The sequence below is a fragment of the Erithacus rubecula genome (assembly GCF_903797595.1).
Source record: "Erithacus rubecula genome assembly, chromosome: 2".
Lineage (NCBI taxonomy): Eukaryota > Metazoa > Chordata > Aves > Passeriformes > Muscicapidae > Erithacus > Erithacus rubecula.
In genome coordinates this window covers 51,760,321-51,780,353 of record NC_136685.1, presented here as the reverse complement: position 1 = coordinate 51,780,353, position 20,033 = coordinate 51,760,321, and the positions used below count along the sequence as shown (strand labels likewise).

General features: G+C 37.7%; 1 protein-coding gene across 7 annotated transcripts in view; it reads right to left on the bottom strand.

The window, feature by feature from the left end:
* LAMA2 (laminin subunit alpha 2) overlaps positions 1-19,064 on the bottom strand; it is a 332,349-nt gene extending 313,285 nt beyond the window's left edge. For 6 of the 7 annotated variants that reach the window (XM_079297887.1, XM_079297888.1, XM_079297889.1 and 3 more), the window contains exon 1: positions 18,875-19,064. In XM_079297887.1, the coding sequence (XP_079154013.1) occupies positions 18,875-18,965 (91 nt within the window). In that variant the 5' untranslated portion in view covers positions 18,966-19,064. The remainder of the gene's footprint in view (positions 1-18,874) is intronic. The other variant, XM_079297893.1, reaches the window with a different exon arrangement.
* Between the last annotated feature and the right edge of the window lie 969 nt (positions 19,065-20,033).

The window sequence follows — 20,033 nt, the reverse complement described above, 5'->3', positions numbered from 1 at the left end:
ATCTGCAGGCAAGTCAGTGTAACATCCTAGTTGATTCAACTGTCTCCTTGTTTCACAGTCTTGTTTTCAAGGAATGAAATATCTAATCTAGTGAACATTCTGGGCTTAAAAAAGTAAGATTTATGGTTTCTCAGACCTAATCTTTGAATATATAATGTAGGATTTCTATAACAAATGATTTTCAAGTCAATTTCAGATTGAGTAGAGATGGGGAAAGAGCATCATGGAAAAAAGAGAGAGAAAATTACAGAAATATAAAAATGACATAAGCAGCATTAGTTTTTCATACTTTGGTGTAAGAAAATAAATTGCAAGGTCAAAATATAATAGCTTTTTAGAAAGTTTAACAAAGTCAAAGGATTAAGAGTAAAATCCCCTTGAGTTTGATTTCCAACGTGAGCATAACACAGTCTTCACCCGCTATATCCTTCATGCCACATGCTGAAACACCACAGACTGAGGGACTGCAAGACCACTACAGGCACATCTAAGCCTGAATTTTTCTTTTTTCCTGAAGAAAACCATACCAATTTCAAAATTCTAAGCTTAACTACATTTATATGTAAGCTAAGTCTTCCCTCATTCATGAAAAGAGACCACATTACAAAGTCAGATCCAGAAATGCTGCAGGCTTCCAAAATCTTGAAACAGCATCCAAGTTCTCAGGAGTGCAAAAGTAAATCAAGTGTCCACAATGGCTCACTATGCCTACTAGGACCTAGATACTCTTTTAAAATACAGCTGTGCCATTTTCACCTAAATAAAACTATTAAATTCTAATGAAAGGTTTTAAAAAACAAGTATCTAGCATTCATCTGGCTTCAATACATTCATTTATAATGTTCACAGTTCTCTGCTCATCAGGTAACCTTATATATGTTCCATATGCTGAAGAGAGTTTAAGGAAAAGCGCCACAAATACTGCCTCTCCCAATTTTCAGCATCTTCCTCCAACCTCTACCAGCCAAAAATTAAGGCATGCTGGAAAGGCATTTAAATCATGATAGCCCACTTGCCACAAATACTGAAAGAACCCTCCACAGTGTATGCAGCCTCAACATTTACCTCCAGGTCATGCATAATTGCAGCTCATATACTCAACAGGATAGGCAGACTTCCCAACAACAGTTGTTTGTCATGTCTGATGCTACTGAGGGAAAGAATCTTCTGTTGGCTCAGCTTTAGATCAGAAAGTACAAAAAAAATCACAAAGGAAAACAGCTACATTATATTTGATTTATTGAAGTTCAGTGACAAGATTGCCAAATTCCTTTCAAATAGAAGTACACAAATCTAGTGAGGTAGTAAGCATGAACCACACCTATTCTCTGAAGGTAATGGAGATCATACACAGCTGCTCCTTTCACAATATTTGGGGTTTGTCATGCTACACAAATGAAACATAACATTTCCATTTTACAACATAAACTCACATTTTCAAAAATTCTGATCATATCCCGTGTCCTTGGAAAAACAAGAAAAGAACTGAAGAAACTGAAAAAATTTCATTTTTCCTCCAAAAGATTTATGACATGTGGCAACCTACAGTTGTTAAAACATAGTCTCTACAAGGAACCTATTTTAGATCTTACCTACCATCCCTGCTCCCCAAAAAACTGTGAAGGGAAGAGGAAGGAGAAGTATGGGAAGAGCCACAGATGTTTTGTACTGGTGATGTGGAGATTTGAACAGGAGATTTGGTTTCTATCCCTGTTTTTGCAAATTTGGATGCCTTAAGGCTGGTCTCATTACACAGAAAATCTCAATTTTAAGACATCATTGCTTGACATTAGGTACTATCTTTGCCTTATAAATACAGAAGCCAAGTTCCAGATATTACTCTGATTTCTTGGGCTATTTGTTTTTCAGAAAGATAGAAATTAAATTAGTTGGGAAAAACATAATCAGCAAACTTTACACAAGAACATTGGGAAATTTTTCTGCTGTTGTGAGTACCTAGGCATGTGGCTCTCACTACAACAAATCTGCCATGTTCTTATGCTTTCATCCCTGACATTGTAATGCAGATGTATGGAATATTTTACAGACTTCAATTTCCTGACAGGCATGCAGAATTTTCTGCACTATCTAGGCAGGTCAAAGGAAATTATTATAGGATGAAAACTATCATTTTGACACTGGTCCACTATGAGAGGAGCAAGGGTTTCCTGCTCTTATCTTCTCATGGGTTTACAAAAGTCACAATCATACTTATTTCTTGAATTCAGCTTATATGTACTTCAAACTGAAAGCTGGAAATATTTCTTTTTCCTTTCATAATGGCAATCTTTAACTACTATCACTGTACCATAACTACAGCTGCAAGTAATATTTTACAGATGCAATTTCTTCACAGAAAAGCTGAGCTATAAAGCAAATTAAAACCATGTCTTTTTAACTCAGTGAATATAGCTGTGTAATGAAATGGCTATGGAAGACATTGGCAGCTAGTTTGTAATGCCAGTTTTGCCACTGAAAACTTCAGGTCTATGTCTTTGCATGTTGTATAAACTTGGTTTGCCTGCAGTACTTGTAGCAAGCTATAGACAAAATATGGCCAACATGTAGTACTCAAAAATTACAACATTAAAGAAAAAAAAGAAGTTTTGAGTTTTTCAGAGTAGGTCTTAGCTTCTGACTTGTTCTAGATCTGGGTATTTCAACTTCACTCCTAGAAATACTGAAAGTATTGCTAATTTTCTAAGAACTCCACCAAGTAGTACATGATTTGAGAATTTTCACACTCATACACATGTAATAAGGCATCAGAAATATAATTTTTGAAAGAAACTAAATAGCTTCAGTACAGACGACTGATCCATAATTGTCTAAAAGGATTTATATACATGCTTTTCAACTCCTAAGACACTGGTCCAAATTTCAAACTACTTGAGAAGGAGAGGGAAAAAGTAAGCATTTTCACACTTTTTATTCAACCTGTTCTCCTGAATTCTTGAATATTAATTTGATTCAGAAAACAAAAAGAAGCATTTCTCAGTTATGGAGACTAGTCTAGCCTAGTCTTTCAACACGAAAAGTATATTGTAACATTACCAATATTTTTTTCTCATTATTATTCTTTCTTTGCCCTGAAGAGTATTGGTCTCAATTGTTAATTATATAATCCACTATTCAATTACATTAGCTCTTTCTTCATTACCTCCCTTTACTTAACAGTAACAGTGTATAAGGCAAGAAAGTAAAGCACCTAAATTTGGGGCAGTTAATCTCTCTATTCAGTTCTGAGCAAGCCTCTTTCAGAAGAAAAATCAGAGTGCCTCCAACTTGTACTCTGGAGTTCTGTATGAAGTAAAACAACTCTGTTAATGATTGACAGAACATCTCCCTAATCAAGCCACATGCCTGACGTTAACTTGTGCAGCATGTCTCATTGGCTTGGGTTTCAGTGGTAGTATATTTTTATTTTTTTTTTGTAATCCTCTTGAAATGACATATTGAGTTAGAGAAATACAATTTTAAGAAACTTCTTAGCATAAGAAAGCAGCAAAACTTGCTTGTTTCTCTACAAATATGAAAATCTTTAAGTGAAATGGGCGGACTACTGTGTAATACTACATACTTTAGAGCACAAAACCACCAAAACTCTCTCAGTATAATTAGGAAATGTAGATTTTGGAATTCACATTAAACATCTGATGGAAGTATGCTCAGACAGAGAAAAAGGAACAAAAAGGGACCAGCTCTTGGTATTTTTATTTATAAATTCTATTAAGCACTCAGAGCAAAATAGTTATTTTTGTTTGTTCATACTAAATATTGCTGTTGTAGTTTAATTCTTCATATGTAATCTATTGTATACAATTTCAAATAAATTTTTAAAAGCTTACTTTGAGGAAGCCAAATCATGATAATTTCATCACCATGGTGAAAAGTTTTATAGCCATTGAAGAAACATGAAAGCAGTTGGTTACCCTGAAGATGAGGTTTTGAATAAAAGCATTTCTGCACATAAATGTAGCATAAAATAAAACACAACTGCACTTGAACTAAACAGTCATGTAAACAGCAGTTGCTTACTGTTTGGAAGCAAGTCTACACACAAAACTGAATATAATAATGTTTTCCCTTTTGTGATAGGGAACAGTTAATCACAGATTACAGGACAAAGAGGGGTAACAGAGAGCATCCATTTATAACAGAGGTTGATTTTGGATCCAAGCTTGTTTTATCTGGCATATCAGCACTACTACAGGAAACCACACTCAGATTAGAATGCATAAGGTTGAAAGATTCACAGCGTTATCAGATTTCCCATGCGGCATGCTGTTGCTCTGGGCAGCATTCTAAGACTGGTAACAAAATCCAGATGCAAATCTAGGGCATTATTTTTTAACCTTTATTTAAATTTATAACTTCCTATTTATGTTGTTCAAATATCAAGTTTACAAGAGTTTGTTATCAAAGGCAAAAAAACAGGCTGTGACCTGATTTACAAGGCCACTAAACTTCTGCATCCTTCATGCATTACTTGTCCTTCTGGGGCCTGACTCTGCAAACACTAAGCATTCCTCTAAAACAATAACTGGATAATTTTCAAAAATCCCACACTGAGCATGTAGAACAAGAAAGTGCACCACTCTTAAATAAAGGACAGTATTTCTGTTTACACAACTCTTTCTACAGCCTGCTTCACCATTCTCTCCACACCACTGAGGATCACCTTAACACAAATACCACATTTTAAAACCACATATTCACCATGTTGCTATTTTTCTAGTTAGCTGATACATGTGAGGCTAATCATCACCAGGAGTGGAGTAACAGAATATATGTGAAATATATATATATACATACATATATATGTATATATATGTATATATATATCTGTGCATCATGGCATGCATTGCTGAAGAAGTATCAGCCAGAAGAGTTTCCTGGAATATTGTGTTTGAATACCCCTATCTGGGAAGGAAACCTGGCCCCAGATTCTCTCAAGCAGATTAATTACAGATTTTAAGGAGAACAACAATCTCTCATCACACGTTTCAAATGACAGAATGCAACAACAGACTATTCAGTATCATAGAGAGTCTGACTTCAGAAGTGTTATTTTTTAAAAGTACATTCTGGCAAGAGAGCCTCTTACTTGAAAAAAAAAAAACAAAAAACAAAACCAAAAAACCCCAACAACAACAAAAAAACCACAAACACACAAAAAACCATTAAAAACACAGAGAAAACCCACAAACCAACCAAAAAAAAAAAAAAACCCAACAAAAAGAAAAAAAACAAAAACAAAAAACAATCCTATCACTTCTGAGGAAGACAAGTTCATGTACAAATGTATGTTTTTCTCAGGCAAAAACATATTTCCCAGAGAAGAACTACTTTTGTTTCCAGGCCTATTAAAATAATCTTATTCAGCCTTTTCTATGAGGCACAATTAAATTATTCAGGGTGTGCACCTCATCTTTTCCTTTCAGGTCTTGTACGAAGTAAGCTGCCAGATCCAAGGACAAGTTTGTCTGTGGGCAGAAGCCATGAACTTACTAGATGTAATAATATTACTAGAATACTAGAATTAAGTCAGTGTTCCATTATACACCCACCACATCAAAACCATGGTGTACTTATCTAAATAACAGTGTACAGACCTCATTTATTAATGTGGAAAGAATAGTTTAGCACACCTTCCAAGTATTCATCTATTCTACACAGATACAAAAATTTCAGTTTAATGGAAATTATGCAGAAACATTTCATAGAGAAAGGAGATGAAATATAACAATAATACTGGAACACAAAAAGGCTTCATCCAAGGGTGGGAAATACAATCTGTCTGAAGTCAAGAATGTTCTTAAGCACACTATTTTAAAAAGTGAAGTGCCTCAGAATAGCTACAATCTCCTTACTTGTTTCTCCTTACAGTCTCTATTGCCACAGCTAGGTCATGTCTAAGGGCCATCTGTCTACTTTAAACTACATGCACTTTACCTCAGTCCTACACCCATAGTCTAGTATCAAAAGCACAGATTTACTCAACATTGTTGCCAAATTTTGAAAGCCCTAGACAATTAATTTGGTTGGATTTTTAATTCATCTTGGCAATATTCAGTTATTCTAAACGTTATATATGGTGCATCTTAGGTAGAACAACGTACTGTGATGAAGTTTATGTTCTCTGATGTACAATAGAGCACACCAGGAACAAAAGTTCAGATAAAATTTTAGTAAGAGAGAACACCCATTGACTAGAGATAAAATAGGTTACTATTTCAGGGGGGTTTTAAGAAGAAAGCTACAAAGATATTCAGAAAGAAAACACATTTTATGTGCTTGCCAATTTAAAAACAAATAAATAAATGCAAAGAAAATATACTAATTCACTTTCAAGCTACTATTTCTCCTAGTGGAAACTAAGGATGAGAAGTATCATATCTTAAAATCTCTTTAGGTCCAATAACAGTAAATACATTCTTACACACTAAATCCACCTTAAAATCTAATAAGGTGTCAGATACAATTAGCTCTGCTAAAAAACATTAATCTGAATTCTTTTAGAATAAGCCTCTAAGACCTTAAGCTTAATTCTTAAGACACTTTATCCAATAAAGGCTGAATCCTTTGCTGAAGTTTCGCAGCACTGGTAAAAATTACAAGAATTATTTGTACATAAAGAATTATATTATTGTTTGGCATTACTCCTCGTCAGGTTTTTCATAAAACATAGATACACTCATAAGTACATATGTAGGAGTGATTAATGTTTATGAAACAGAACAGTGGGATTCCAGAAGTACCATATGATGACATGTCAATATTTTGATCCTCACAGACTTAGAACAGCTGTTTCTTCAGCCCAGCTGATACAGTGAAAACATCTCAAATTTGACACAGATAAGTTTAATTCCTAACAAAAGAGACTACTATGGATCTGTATATGTAATTTTAAATAACTTCCCCTTGCATACCATTTCCAGGATTAGTTTATCTTAAATCTTTTGTTTACTGTTAAGGTGCTGCTGTAGAGTCAAATGAGATGATTCAAAGATAGAAACACAGCCTCATTTAAACAGGAAACAACACTAAATGCTTCTTAATAGCTCTGTGTAGCCACTCACTCCCCAGTTTTCAACTACAGCTAATGCTTCAGTTTAGCAATTCATTCTGACACCCCTGGGACCCTCTGGCCCCTTGTTCTTCCAGACATTGTAGAAATAAATGGCTTGCACACAAATACGTTCAGCAGAACAGTAAAACAGAACAAAATGTTATGTTCTGTTTTGTATACTTCTTTCATAATGACATGGAGTTGAATTCTTGCCACGGGGAAGCCGGTAAGAATTTTGCTGTAATATCAAATACACCTAACTTTTCTCTAAAATGAGTACATATCATGCAATTTTACTCAGATATTTCAACTGACAGCCATAAAGAAAAAACCATGTAGTGTTTGAGAGAAAATTGTTTCATTGGACTCTCTGTGGATTTGGTTTAACAGGGAGTACATAAGTTTAGTTTCACTTCCAGAAAATAATTGTAGAGGAACTGTCATACTGTAGACAGATGCTACATTTTTAAACTAATTCCAGAAGTGATTTAAAGGTCTGCTATGCAGAATATAATGGCTTTTTAACATGAAATTTAATAATTACTTGAGTTTGTTAAACTGATTAAGGAAACTAATTTAATCTCATTCTAGATTGTCTTAATAATGTTGACTCACTTTAAAACTAAATGATGTATTACAAAGATACTTCAGTCAATTAATGGATTCATACATCAATGGATTTTCAGATAATTGGAAGTATTTATTTTCATACCTTTCAGCTAAATTTTCTTTTAATTCCCAGAAACTACTCTACACTATGGGACAAGAGTAGCTTAAGATAGTTCTCACCTTTCATGGACCACGAGTGAAGCCATGCACCTGAGCAGTATAAAGGCTCCTAGGGGCACATTTCACCCTGGGGTCTGTCAAGTTATCTTAGGCACACACTGCTCAGCCACTCAGCTTCTTTGGCACAAATTTGATTGAGCCCATGCAACAGTTACTGTGAAGAAAACCATCTGTTGTCACAACAGCAACATTGGTGCTGTTCAGCCTAGAGTAGAGAAGTTTGCATGAAAACCTCATAGAAACCTCCCAGGATCTGAAAGGAGGCCTATGGGGAAGCCAGGGAGGGACTCTTCATCAGCAAGTGCAGTGACAGGGCAAGGAGTAATGGGTTCAAAGAGCAGAAATTTAGTTTAGATAAACAGATGGAATTCTTTACTGTGAGGGTGGTGAGGCACTGCAACACATTGTCCAGAGAACTTGTGGATGAACTAAATCCCTGTCAGTGTTCAAATCCAGTCTGGATGGGGCATTGAGCAATGATCCAGTGCCCTGCCCATGGCAGAGGCATTGCAACAAGATAATTTTAAAAGTTCCTTCCAATCCAAGTCATTCTGTGATTGTTACAGCAGAGGAAGAGAGGCAGTACTTGAAGTCCATATAATGCATGTTGCAGCAGGAGTTGTTTTCACTTTGCAACAACTTATACAAACCTATATTTATATAAACTATAAATCTATTTAAGCCTTACTTTTCCTAACTTATTTGAACTGTCTATTCAGGGACACTTTCTGTGCTGTCCTTCTTAATGTTTCCCGGCATAAGTCCTTCCATTAAAGTGTTTGCAAATAAAATTGAGGAAAAGTGAGACTGAGCATTACTTGCATGAGAAATGTGAAATGGGTTTGGTTGTTTCCCAAATACATAGAAGGGAGGTAGATGATTAAAGCACAGTCTATGTTCAAGCCACAATACATTTCACCACTTTTGAAGCAGGCTGCCTACAAATTATCCCATCTTCCATAGAGATGGTGAGATACAAACGAAATTGATGGTGATAACTTGGATTTTAGCTTTTATATTTTTCAGACTCTTTGCTGTCTGATATAGAACTCCGAAACTTCATATTAGGTGTTAGTAAGTTCTCTTCACAGGGTGGTTTAACAAAACAATCCTTTCCCAGATAGTGAATCAAGGACACCTGTTCCCCAAAAGCATAACCAACAGTGAGGGAAAGGGGGCAAGCCAGGGGGCTGAGACTTCATGGCCTGGGGCTGTGGTTGGACAATTGACCCCAATATGCAGATGAACCAAAACTTACAAAACTGTAGAACTTATTACCAGGATCCACCCTGGATTTGATTTGGGTATAGCCCCGTCTGGGCTCTTCCACTGCCCAAGGTGCATCCTTTCAATAAATACTTATTGTATTCCTTTTGTTCTGTCTAGTCTCTGTTCCAAGCCAGCCTTTCCAGGCATCAACGGCCTATAAATGACGGTCAGTAGAACTGGAACTCCTGATTAGTCATAGCAGTTTGGTCAAAACAGAACATTTGATACTCAGTGAATCTTTACTAACTGAGTTGTAAGAAATTAGCTGAACCATGTTCAGCTTCATGCTGCATTTTCTCATGTTAACTGAAGAAGAGCAGATCACTATAAGAATTACAAAAATATTACTGAATAGCTTCCAACCTAACTAATGGTCACATCTATCAATTCAATTTAAGACTTTAAATCAACTTAATCCCAGACGGGCATAGAGCTTGTCAAAACCTTTATGACTTTTTCCATAAATTGAGTTCTTTCCTTTTTTCTGTGATATCATAGTTTGTAACACTCAGACATATTCTCAACTGCTCTCCTGAAAACCCAGGTTCACTATTACAGCCCTTATTAATATGCCTAATACATATTCTTTGACAGTTTTTTCTCCATATAATATGAAAAAACATATTTATCCATGTCTTTACTAATTCTGTACTTTAATATGTGTACAAATTTGTTTAGTTCTAACTCTACAAATTTATCATGGGAGGCCTTTTTAAATATGAGCATCATATTTGCTTCCCTTTATTTCTCCTCTAATGAGGCTGTTCATACAACCTGTGCAACAATCAATTATATAATGCCATTACTTTATCAGCATTTTTATACTAAATTCTTTAGAGCCTTCCATTCAAGGCTCCTTTAGAGCCTTGAATTCAAATACCTGTTTCTCCTAGAGCTACTGAGCTGGAAGCACTCCTCAGCTTTAATTAACTTGTATCAAAGTTGATTTCACAAACATTTTCATGCTAACAACAAATCCTATACCCAGAGTTGATAACTTCATACACCAGCTTTTCTATCCTCCTGTATCTGCTGTTTAGATCAAAACCCCGAGGATATTATCTGCCTGTGTTTTCTATAATGCTAAACACAATCAGAAATTACTGTGTACCTTTTATTTGTTTACTCATCAATTTACCACAATTTTTCTCATCAACTATTTTATACACCTTATCCATACCATTCTCTGCCTATATGGCACTTCCATCTTAGTCCCAAAGACCCTGGAATATAAAGACAAGGTTTCATATCAGCAGAGGTTAATTCCTGAAGCAAAAAGCTTCATTTCTTAGCAGTAATCTCACAGATGGGCATAAATAGTCTTGCCTCCCAAATTTTCACCCTCAAAAAGTGCACTGTGTTCCTCAATGTTTTTTAAAACAAGCACTGACAAGCACTGATATGTTTCTGTAATCTCACATCTATCTGTAAGGTGTGTTTAAATGAAAAATCACAAATTACTAAAATAAATCACAGACTTTATAGATAATGAAAAACAGAAGCATTGTAAAAACTATGCACACAAAGTATACACTGTCCAAGTAATATCAAGCACTGATTTCTCTCTTACTTATGGCACATTCGCAATTTTATTCTTTTGAGTAATATTATGGGATTTAATTGAGGTACATGCAAAAAGCAGACTGGCAGAACAAGAAGTTACATAAAAACCTCTGAATTAGAGAAGATTTAAATAGATAATTTTGGGACAAATATATATTGCAAGTGCAAGCAAAGTACTTCAGACATGAGTAACATGAAGAACCAACATATTAGAGCGAGGTGTACCTATTGATTCCTTTAGATATTATTCTCTAAGAAATACAGCCAAATTTGAAACCATGAGTGTACCAACCCTGACCAAAAGATAAGGTTTATCCTCAATGAACAGACAAATGACTCATTCTAACAGCTTGAGTTCCACTTTATTCTTGTGAGACAGTGTCTCATTTCGCCTAGAACTGACTCAAGCTCTTAAAGTAGATGATGATGATTATTGTTATTGCTGCTTTCCCATCATTTTCATATGCCACAGAAGTTCCTTCACCAATTAAACTGTGAAACTCACTTTTAAATAACTTCTACCAATATGGCGGACAGATTCAGTTATTTTTCTCCTCTAGTTAGCAAGCTATGAAGTAGACACAAGCATTTAACTATAAATTTTTCTGGCAAATGACTGTCTTACTCTCTATGTCAAAGCTCCAGTGGGGCGAAGAAGCTGAAGCTGCATGCATAATCAATGATTATAGGGCATGCATGTAAAGGCTTCCCACCTACTCTGAATTTAGAAAATATTTCTCATATTTACTACATAAGCATACCAAAAGTGACACTTAACAGACCCTAAGTCCGTGCAACACACAACCTTAATACAATGGAACTCATTTAGAAGGCTGTATCCAGCTGTAGAAAGGCATTGTGCTTAAGAGAATAACTTAGTCTGCATATTACAAATATATTTTTCAATTAAATGTGTGGGTGTTTTTCCCATGGTAAAGAAAACCTTTTTGTGTGAGGGCTCAATCATCTTTAAGAAGGAATGGTTAATAGAAAATAATCTTCAACTGTACCAAAATCAAAAACCAATGAGAAATGTATTCTGGTTTATGCCATTAAATACATGCAGGAATTGCTACATTCACAATTGGGTTTTTGCCACAACTGTCATAAAAATTGACTAAAAATGTGAACCACAGGGATAAAATAGTATCAACAATAGTTTTTGTCTGGTAATATTAACTAATTCAGTAATGTCAGTGACAGCTTAAAGTTAAACATAAGAAATGTACTTATGGTGGTCTGCAATAATGTTTGTATTGACATGACAAAAATTCATGCATAATTCACACATTCAAATTAGATGTGCAAGTGCACTACATCCAAATCACCAGCTCTGGGATTTGCACAAACATACTTGTTCTATTCCTGGTGGTTTCCCATACCAAATTTCAAAAGCCCTGTATTTTTTTACCATGTTACTTAGTACTCTTTGAAAGGCATGGATTTCTTCTAGTTCTGTAGAGCTCTGTGGCTTTCAGAGGAATCCAGATTACTCACATTATCACCATTTCAGAAGTGCTCAGAAAATGAACAAAATAGTTATCACTGCCACACAGTATTTCATCACACGTATTTAGAAACACTGTGATATGTAAAAATAATGCTATTTGTTCCTTCTCCCAGTCTAAATGTTATTCAGCAACAAATGTAAAAACTCCAGGAAAGTTAATATATAATGAAATTCTTTACAGTAAAGATTACCCAGATAGAGATTACATTTCTGTGGAACAGGATTACAAGGCGTTGTCCAGTTAGTATAGAGTAATAAATTGCCACATTCCTCATCTCCCATCAAAATCTAAAGATAGCCTGAGTGAAAGTGGCATTAAAAATTCTCAGGGTTCATCTAAGGAACAGGTGTGTATGTAGAAAAACAAACTAAATCCTCCATAAACTCTCATTATCACTGGAAGTGTGCAGAAAAACAGGAGTTCTGATTTCTTTTTCTTGCACCTCTAGCTCCAATAACTAGGGTAGGTGAAAAATGGGAAGATATAGTAATTTGTCATTAAAAACAATTGATATAGCTATAAAAATAAATTTTATCTACTATTTTGTTCACTTTTAGGTAACTTTCTTTTTTATTCCATCTTAAATCCATGAATCATAATGATGGTACACACACGTCAGTTGGGACAGAACAGGCATTGTAATGGTATTTGGATAATCCACTCTGCAGGAATGTTCATTATTCCTGAGCTTTCACAAGAGTTCCCTGGCATAATACTGCTACAGCTGCTTTACAGTTTAATGTTATTACAAGGTCTGATTTGAAGATAATGTCTGCTAGAGGAATCTGGCAGGGAGAAGAGTCCTATGAAAATCCTTGTGACGCTAAGGTGCAACAAATGGAGACTGAACTGCTGAAAAAAATTATTTGTTTTGAGTGTTGCAAGAATCCTGAGGGATTTCATTATTTGTCAGTACAAAAATCATACAAATCCAAGTTATTTTTTCTTGAAATCTTATAATTTTTCTAATAAAAATAAATCATAAAAAAGTCTAATCTCAACTTTACCCAGTAAAGAAGTGTTGCAAAAGAACCTTTTCTTCAGAATCTCTCTTATCTACATCTTTGGATTGAAGAAAACATGAAAACTTCAGAAAAACAGAAACTAGGAATTGGCTATCAACAACAGTAGCTGGTAAAAGAGAATAAATAACATGTAGTCATCACCAGGAGTCAGCTCATGAAATAGCTTTATTGGCAAACACAAGGAATTCCCTTTCCTATTTCAAACACATGGATGGAATCAATACAAAGTTTTAACAAACATAATGTTTTGGTCTGAGTTTTACATCTGTAAGCAAGATATGGTCTGTATGATTGCTATTGTGGCCTGAGTTCCTGGTGTGTGACATACGACCTCACATATTCTAGACAGAAGTCTTGGTTAGGAGAAAAATATTCAGTAAACAAGGAGCTATTATCTATGAAAAAAAAGTTGGGAAAGAGAAGGAGATAATTAGATATGTACAATGGCTCACATTTGTATGTATTTGTGTCCTACCACCATTCCTGACCTGTAAATATGAGGAGTCAGGGGCACAGGAAGAAAAAGAAAACAAGAAAAAAGAAAAGAAAAATCCACTCTGCAACAGGAATTAATGCTGTCTCTTATTCCAAAATACTATAATCTCAAAAAACTGTCAGTCCAAGTAGCTGGATCAGAAATTAGAACATGTGTGGGTGGATTCCTTCCTCCAGCCTGAATTAATTAAAAATGATTGTTTGCTGTATTATTTTAAAGCGGATTTTTGGAACAGGTTAAAGACTGTTCTGACTTTAGCATTTCAAGCCTAATAAGAGTGACTCATGTAAAAAACTTGGAGGAAAAATTAATAATAAGGAGGTTAAATATAAAGTGCATCTTACCATCTTATGTTCTTATTTGTTGCTTGAAGAAATTCACACATTCTTGTACAAGACCTACCTCAGCTTTGGCTGTGGTTATTTCTAGTTACAGCATGTACACAAAAACTCATGTCTCCTGTCAGTCTGGGCAATTCTACCTATTTCTAACACCTTAAGCTAGTCCTTTATTATTTCTCACATTCTAAACCTTAAACACGTATTAATTCCCTCTACTTTCACTTTCTCGGCCAGTTATTAAACTATAAGAAAGTGATATGAACAACAGCATTGAAGTAAAAAGCTAAAAGCAATCACAATGTATATTTGAGAGCAGCATTTTGGGCTGGTTAATCCCTACAGATCAGACAGCAGTAAATACTTTTAAAGGAGTTGCTAGAACTGGTAATGGTCTTGTATGCATACATTTAAATAAATAATAATAAAAAAGAAATCATAATTTTCAGATCACCAAAAATTTATCTACCAAAACGTTAAACAGCATACAGACTGACTCTGAAAAGGGAACACACAGAATGTACTATACTGCAGTACATCTTCAGTGAACAAGGCTTGTTACTTGTTATAAAACCTGAAGGTGGATTAAGTAAGTCCTTTTAAAAAAAAAAAAACCAAAAAAAACCCCATAGATTTTTTCACATTCTAAGACGCCAGCCCTCCACAATGGACATATTCTCCTTCATATTTTTGAAGCCAGAGTTCTACACATGTTGACTTACATGGACTGAATTAGTTATTTAATGGCTAATTTTTACCTTTCTTCTTGTAGAAGATAAAGTACTTTGGGACTCTTTCTCTTAAATAGCCATTGATTTTCAGTGATCACATCTTAAAGATTTTTTGCATTGTTTTTATACTTGCTGATATTGGGCAACAGACTCAAAATTTATTTAGGTGAGAACAAGCTGATAAATAATCATCTAACCCTTGTTTTCTCAGGAAAGTAGAATGCAAATTTACCAATTAAATCTCTTACAAGCTCTGTTTTCCAAACACAGCACACAGAACGCTCTGAATGTTTAAATGACATCAGCCATGATGGAAATGCTTTCCATTGCAAGATTTGAGCTGTGTGGTGCTGGTTAGTTTTGAAATTGACCTTACTCCAAAGAAATCCCTTGAAGAAAGAGGAAACTTGACTTTTGCTTTAACAGGCTACATAAGCAAAGCATTTGGGGAAATAATCTCAGGAAAGAGAGAATCTAAGTCTACACATTCTTCTTTCTTAGGATCTGAAATACTAAACTTATATCCTATTAGCCTTGTCTCTTGACTTTTCAGAGTATAGGGTACAATATACGCACAGGTTTGTACATGGGAAGGAATCTTTTAAGTCCTAGTTGCAATGATATAACACAGAGAGCACAGTTTTAAACTAAACTCTCTGGAAACTGTTTAAAAAATTTACACCTACAGAGAGACTTAAAAATATTGACCTGCCTGACACCATCCACTGCCTAACAGACGGGCACTAGTCATATCCTGCTGATGTTCACCCCTCATTTCTCTTTCGAGTGAGAAATCTCACTTTGACTTTATAACCATCCTATATACATCACCTCTAGGAGTCAACTTACACTTCCTTCCACACATGCTAAAAGCACCTGTACTCCATGAATTATCTCCACTGATGTCAGCAGCTGACACTGCAGATCAAGTTACTGTGCAGTGTATGTTCGTTAGCCCTGTCCCTACTATTCACACCTTTCACAGACACATGGCTTCCTTTCTCTCTCAGATATGGAGATCCTTTTATAAATCCATGAATTCAACATAAAAAAAAAGTTTACATTACTTTTTAAATTACTGCTATTTTGGTTTTCTTCCATTCTGCACGGAATGGGTTGAACCAAGGACCAAGATTAAAAGGAACATTACACAGAACTTCAGTCAGTTTACCTTAACTGCAAGTTATGCACACCTTTGAAGAATGCATGTGCCTTTCTGGTTCTGATTCTTCCATTTTCTGAGAAATTGCACTGGTTTCAGCTGGGGTAGAGTTAATTTTCTTCACAATGGCTCACATGGGACTGTGTTTTAGATTTGTGTTGAACACAGTAATGATAATGCAGAATGTTTTTGTTATTGCTCAGCAGAGCCAAGGATTTTTCTGCTTTTTGTACTGCTACACTCCTGAGGAGGCCAGAGTTGTATAGGAAACTGAGAGGAGACACAGCTGGGGCAGATGACCCCAAATAACCAAAAGGATATTCCATACCATATGACATCATTATCAGTATATAAAGTGGGAGGAAGAAAGAGGAAGCATGAGATGTTTGGAATGATGGAGTTTGTCTTCCCAAGTAACTGTTATGTGTGATGAGGCCCTGCTCTCCTGGGGATGGCTGAACACCTGCCTGCCCATGGGAAGCAGTGAATTAATTCCTTGTTTTGTTTTGCTTGCCTGCACAGCTTTTACTTCACCTTTTAAACTGCCTCTATATCAGTCCATGAGTATTCTAGCTTTTACCAATCTGATTTTCTCCTCAGTCCTGCTGTCAAAGGAGTGAGTAAGGGGCTGTGTTTGGTCAATGGCTGGTATTAAACCATGACAGAAATTCTGCATGACCATTTAGTGTTCAAACAGCAAAAGAACAGATAATACGTGAAGCAAAAAAAAAAAAAAAAAAAAAAAAAAAAAATCCAAAAAAACCCTCCCCCCCCCAAAAAAAACACCAATCCAGATATCCAGATTGAAATTAACTCCAGATTTCTAACAACAGTAAGTCTTCTAACAATTTAAAAAGGAAAAAAAAAATTAACCACAAGAACAGAAACAAAAAAAGAAATACAGACTGTTCCCATCTTTGAGGTGCAAAATGTTCTTGAACTGTTCTGTTCTATAAAACAACATGGGAATTCATTGTGATGTCTCAAATACTGTTTTTCAAAGCATTGCAGCTCTGTTACATAATTTTGTCCACAGACATCCAACTGGTGCTAACAATTAGTAAGCAATACTTAGTATCCAACGTTATGGTTATTACCAAATAACATTTAAGTTGAAAAACAAAAGCTGTAAGTCTAAAGATATAAACCACAGGTCCACTAACATTCTTGTACATGTCAAAAGTCCCCCAGGACTTCAGTGAACTCAGACTTTCCTAACTTTTTGAATTACAGAGGAATTCATTACTTCTTTGTCTGTAGTGGGCAAGACAGTGACATCTACATAGTGCTAGCACCTCCTAGCAGCTGCAAGAGATCTTAAAAAGAAATTTAGAAGACAGTAAATGGCACAAAAATTTGGCAGGCCAGGACTTGAACTCAGCTGTTAAGTTTAGAAGGTCCCATCACCACATTAACATTTAATTAATAGTCTTAGAATTCCTCATTGAATGACCAGAACTCACTTATAATATCAGTGATGCAGCATATGGACACCAAACACACCCACTTCTAATTTAAAAGTGAAATAATTAACATATTCCTCCACTGTTGAGGTTAAAGGAAACCAGGATACTGCATAAACAATGGGACATTTCTAAAAGTGTCTCTGTGTGTATGCATGTGTGAGAGAGAAAAAATACTGAAAGAAATGCTGCATCAATATTAGCAAAAATAATTAGAAAAAAAAGAAGGAAAAATCAGCAAGAAGAAAATGCATTATGTACTGCATTTTAAATTCTCTACTTTTAAAATCCCAGTTTTCAATGTTTACCAATAAATCATCATCTAAACACAGTCTAATTCTGGATGAGTTTTTGTCCACAAAGACATTTGATCAAGTGCCATGATTCTCACACAGCAAAATTCATTTTAAGGAGTCAGCTGCTTGAAACTTTTTCTCATGAAATTCAGTGCATCATGTTTCCAAAGTAAACCTAAACCATAAAAATTCCTAATCCATAATGTTCACCCTATCATGTGACATCAGGGTCAAAGGAAAGATAGCTGTTAATCCAGGGGCTTGAATTAATTTTATTTTGACACACCCACAGTATCTTCCAACTGAATTCATTTCAGAAGGCAAAAACATGGTAAGAGCCCAAGAAATACTGAGGGCTGAAGAATGATATTAAGAATTTCCTAGGAGAGCTGAGAAACTGACTAAAGTTTATTTCTCCCATACCTGTACAACACCCTTTTTGATCTTTCCACAAAACATTAACAGAAAAAGCAAAGAAAAATTTTTAAAAATCCTTATAGTGTCAACACCTAAACAGTTGATACTGCATGATAAAGGTATGTCTAAGACATTTCCTACCCATGCAGGATACAATTTATTCTGTTCCCGTCCCAGTCGCGGTTAGTTTTAACACCGAGAAAAGCTTTGAAGGGCTAAGTGCATCAAATTGCCACCTGAACCAAAAGCAGTCCGGGCAGCCCGCACGTGTTCCGACACAGCCTATCAAGCTTCCCCTGTCACAGAGATGCCAGCAGACGGGCACATCCCGGCTGGAGCAGGGATGCCGGCAGATCAACCAGGAGCGCTTGTGTGACGCTTCGGGGACGGCTCGCGTCCCCCAGCGGTGCCTCCCCGACACGATGTCCCCCCGCGCGTCCAGCACAGCGCTGCCCACCCGCGCTGCTCCGCACGGGCTCACGGAACCGGGACCGGGAGCAGCCGCGGGGGCGGGATGTGCGCGTCCCGCAGCGGCCCCGCCTCGGCCCGGCCACCGAGGTACCAGCGGGGCTGTCCCGCCGAGTCCCTCTCTGCAGGCTGCGGGTCACTGTCGCGCTCGGTCCCTGTCCCCTCGTCCCTCCCGTGACCACAAGGACTCCCGAGCTGGTGGCGAGGCCGCCTCCCGCTCCGCGTCCTGCGCGGTCCCGGCCGGGCGAGCCGCGGGCTCCCCTCTCCCCTGTACCTCTTTGCGGCGGCGGCGGCGGCGACGGCGACTGGCCTCGGCTGCCGAGCGCCGCCAGCAGCAGGAGCAGCGGCAAACTTTCCCGAGCCATGGCTCCCGCCAGGGCAGCCGACTCGTCCCGCCGCGGGACGGCCAGCCGAGTGAGCCGCAGCCGCCGGCAGAGGAGGGGAGACCCCGGTGCCCCGGGCCGGGAGCAGGAGAGCAGGACACACCCCTGCCCCCCCCACACTCCCCGCCCCGCCGCGGCTCCGCGGGCCGCCAGGAGCGAGCGGGGCGGGGGGCAGCGAGGGGCAGCCAGGAGCGGGGCCGGGGGCGGCGAGGGGCAGCCAGGAGCGGGGCCGGGGGCAGCGAGGGGCAGCCAGGAGCGGGGCCGGGGGCGGCGAGGGGCAGCCAGGAGCGGGGCCGGGGGCGGCGAGGGGCAGCCAGGAGCGGGGCCGGGGGCGGCCCGGGAGGAGCCCCGAGCCCCGCGCGTCGGGAGCGGCCCGGGGCGCAGCGCGGCACGTGCCTGCCCGACGGGCGCTGCCCGGAGCCGGGAAGCGTTCTCGCCTGGAAGGGTGCTCGCCATTTAAACACCTGTGCTGTGGCGGGGGGGAAAAAATAGTTTTCTGAGAGGGCACTTGGGAAACGAGGACTGCGACGGACTCAAGCACATTTTTTTTCTGCCGTGGCCCGGAGTAGTGTGTCAGAGGTAGCCAGGTATGACAGGGGAAGAATCTGTATTGCTGTATAAAGGAAAAATTAACCTTGCACTAAAATAAAATGTGGGTTAAAAACTATCACATAGTTCTCCTGGAAAAAAAAGTGCTTTAAGAAACTCCATAAAAACCAGGTCTCAACATGGAACGGTGAAGATCCCAACCTGTGTGTGAGTACACTGAGAAAGGATGTCATGAGTTGTTACAAATAGTGAGCTGGGCTTAATCCACAATATATATGTGGCATAAAACCAAGATTGTGCTGGCATCCCTGTTCTGACTTGGGTGGTCATCTTCAGGAATCTTGTACCACTGCCCTTCAGATTGAATTTCCCTGGTAATTCACATGAGGATTATGCACTTTTATGTATTTCCCAATAAAAATACTTCAGTATCTATGTGCTCATTGATGGGGATACAGTGTCTTTTTTAGCTCCCAAGCCACAGCATTTTCTATTGGTAAA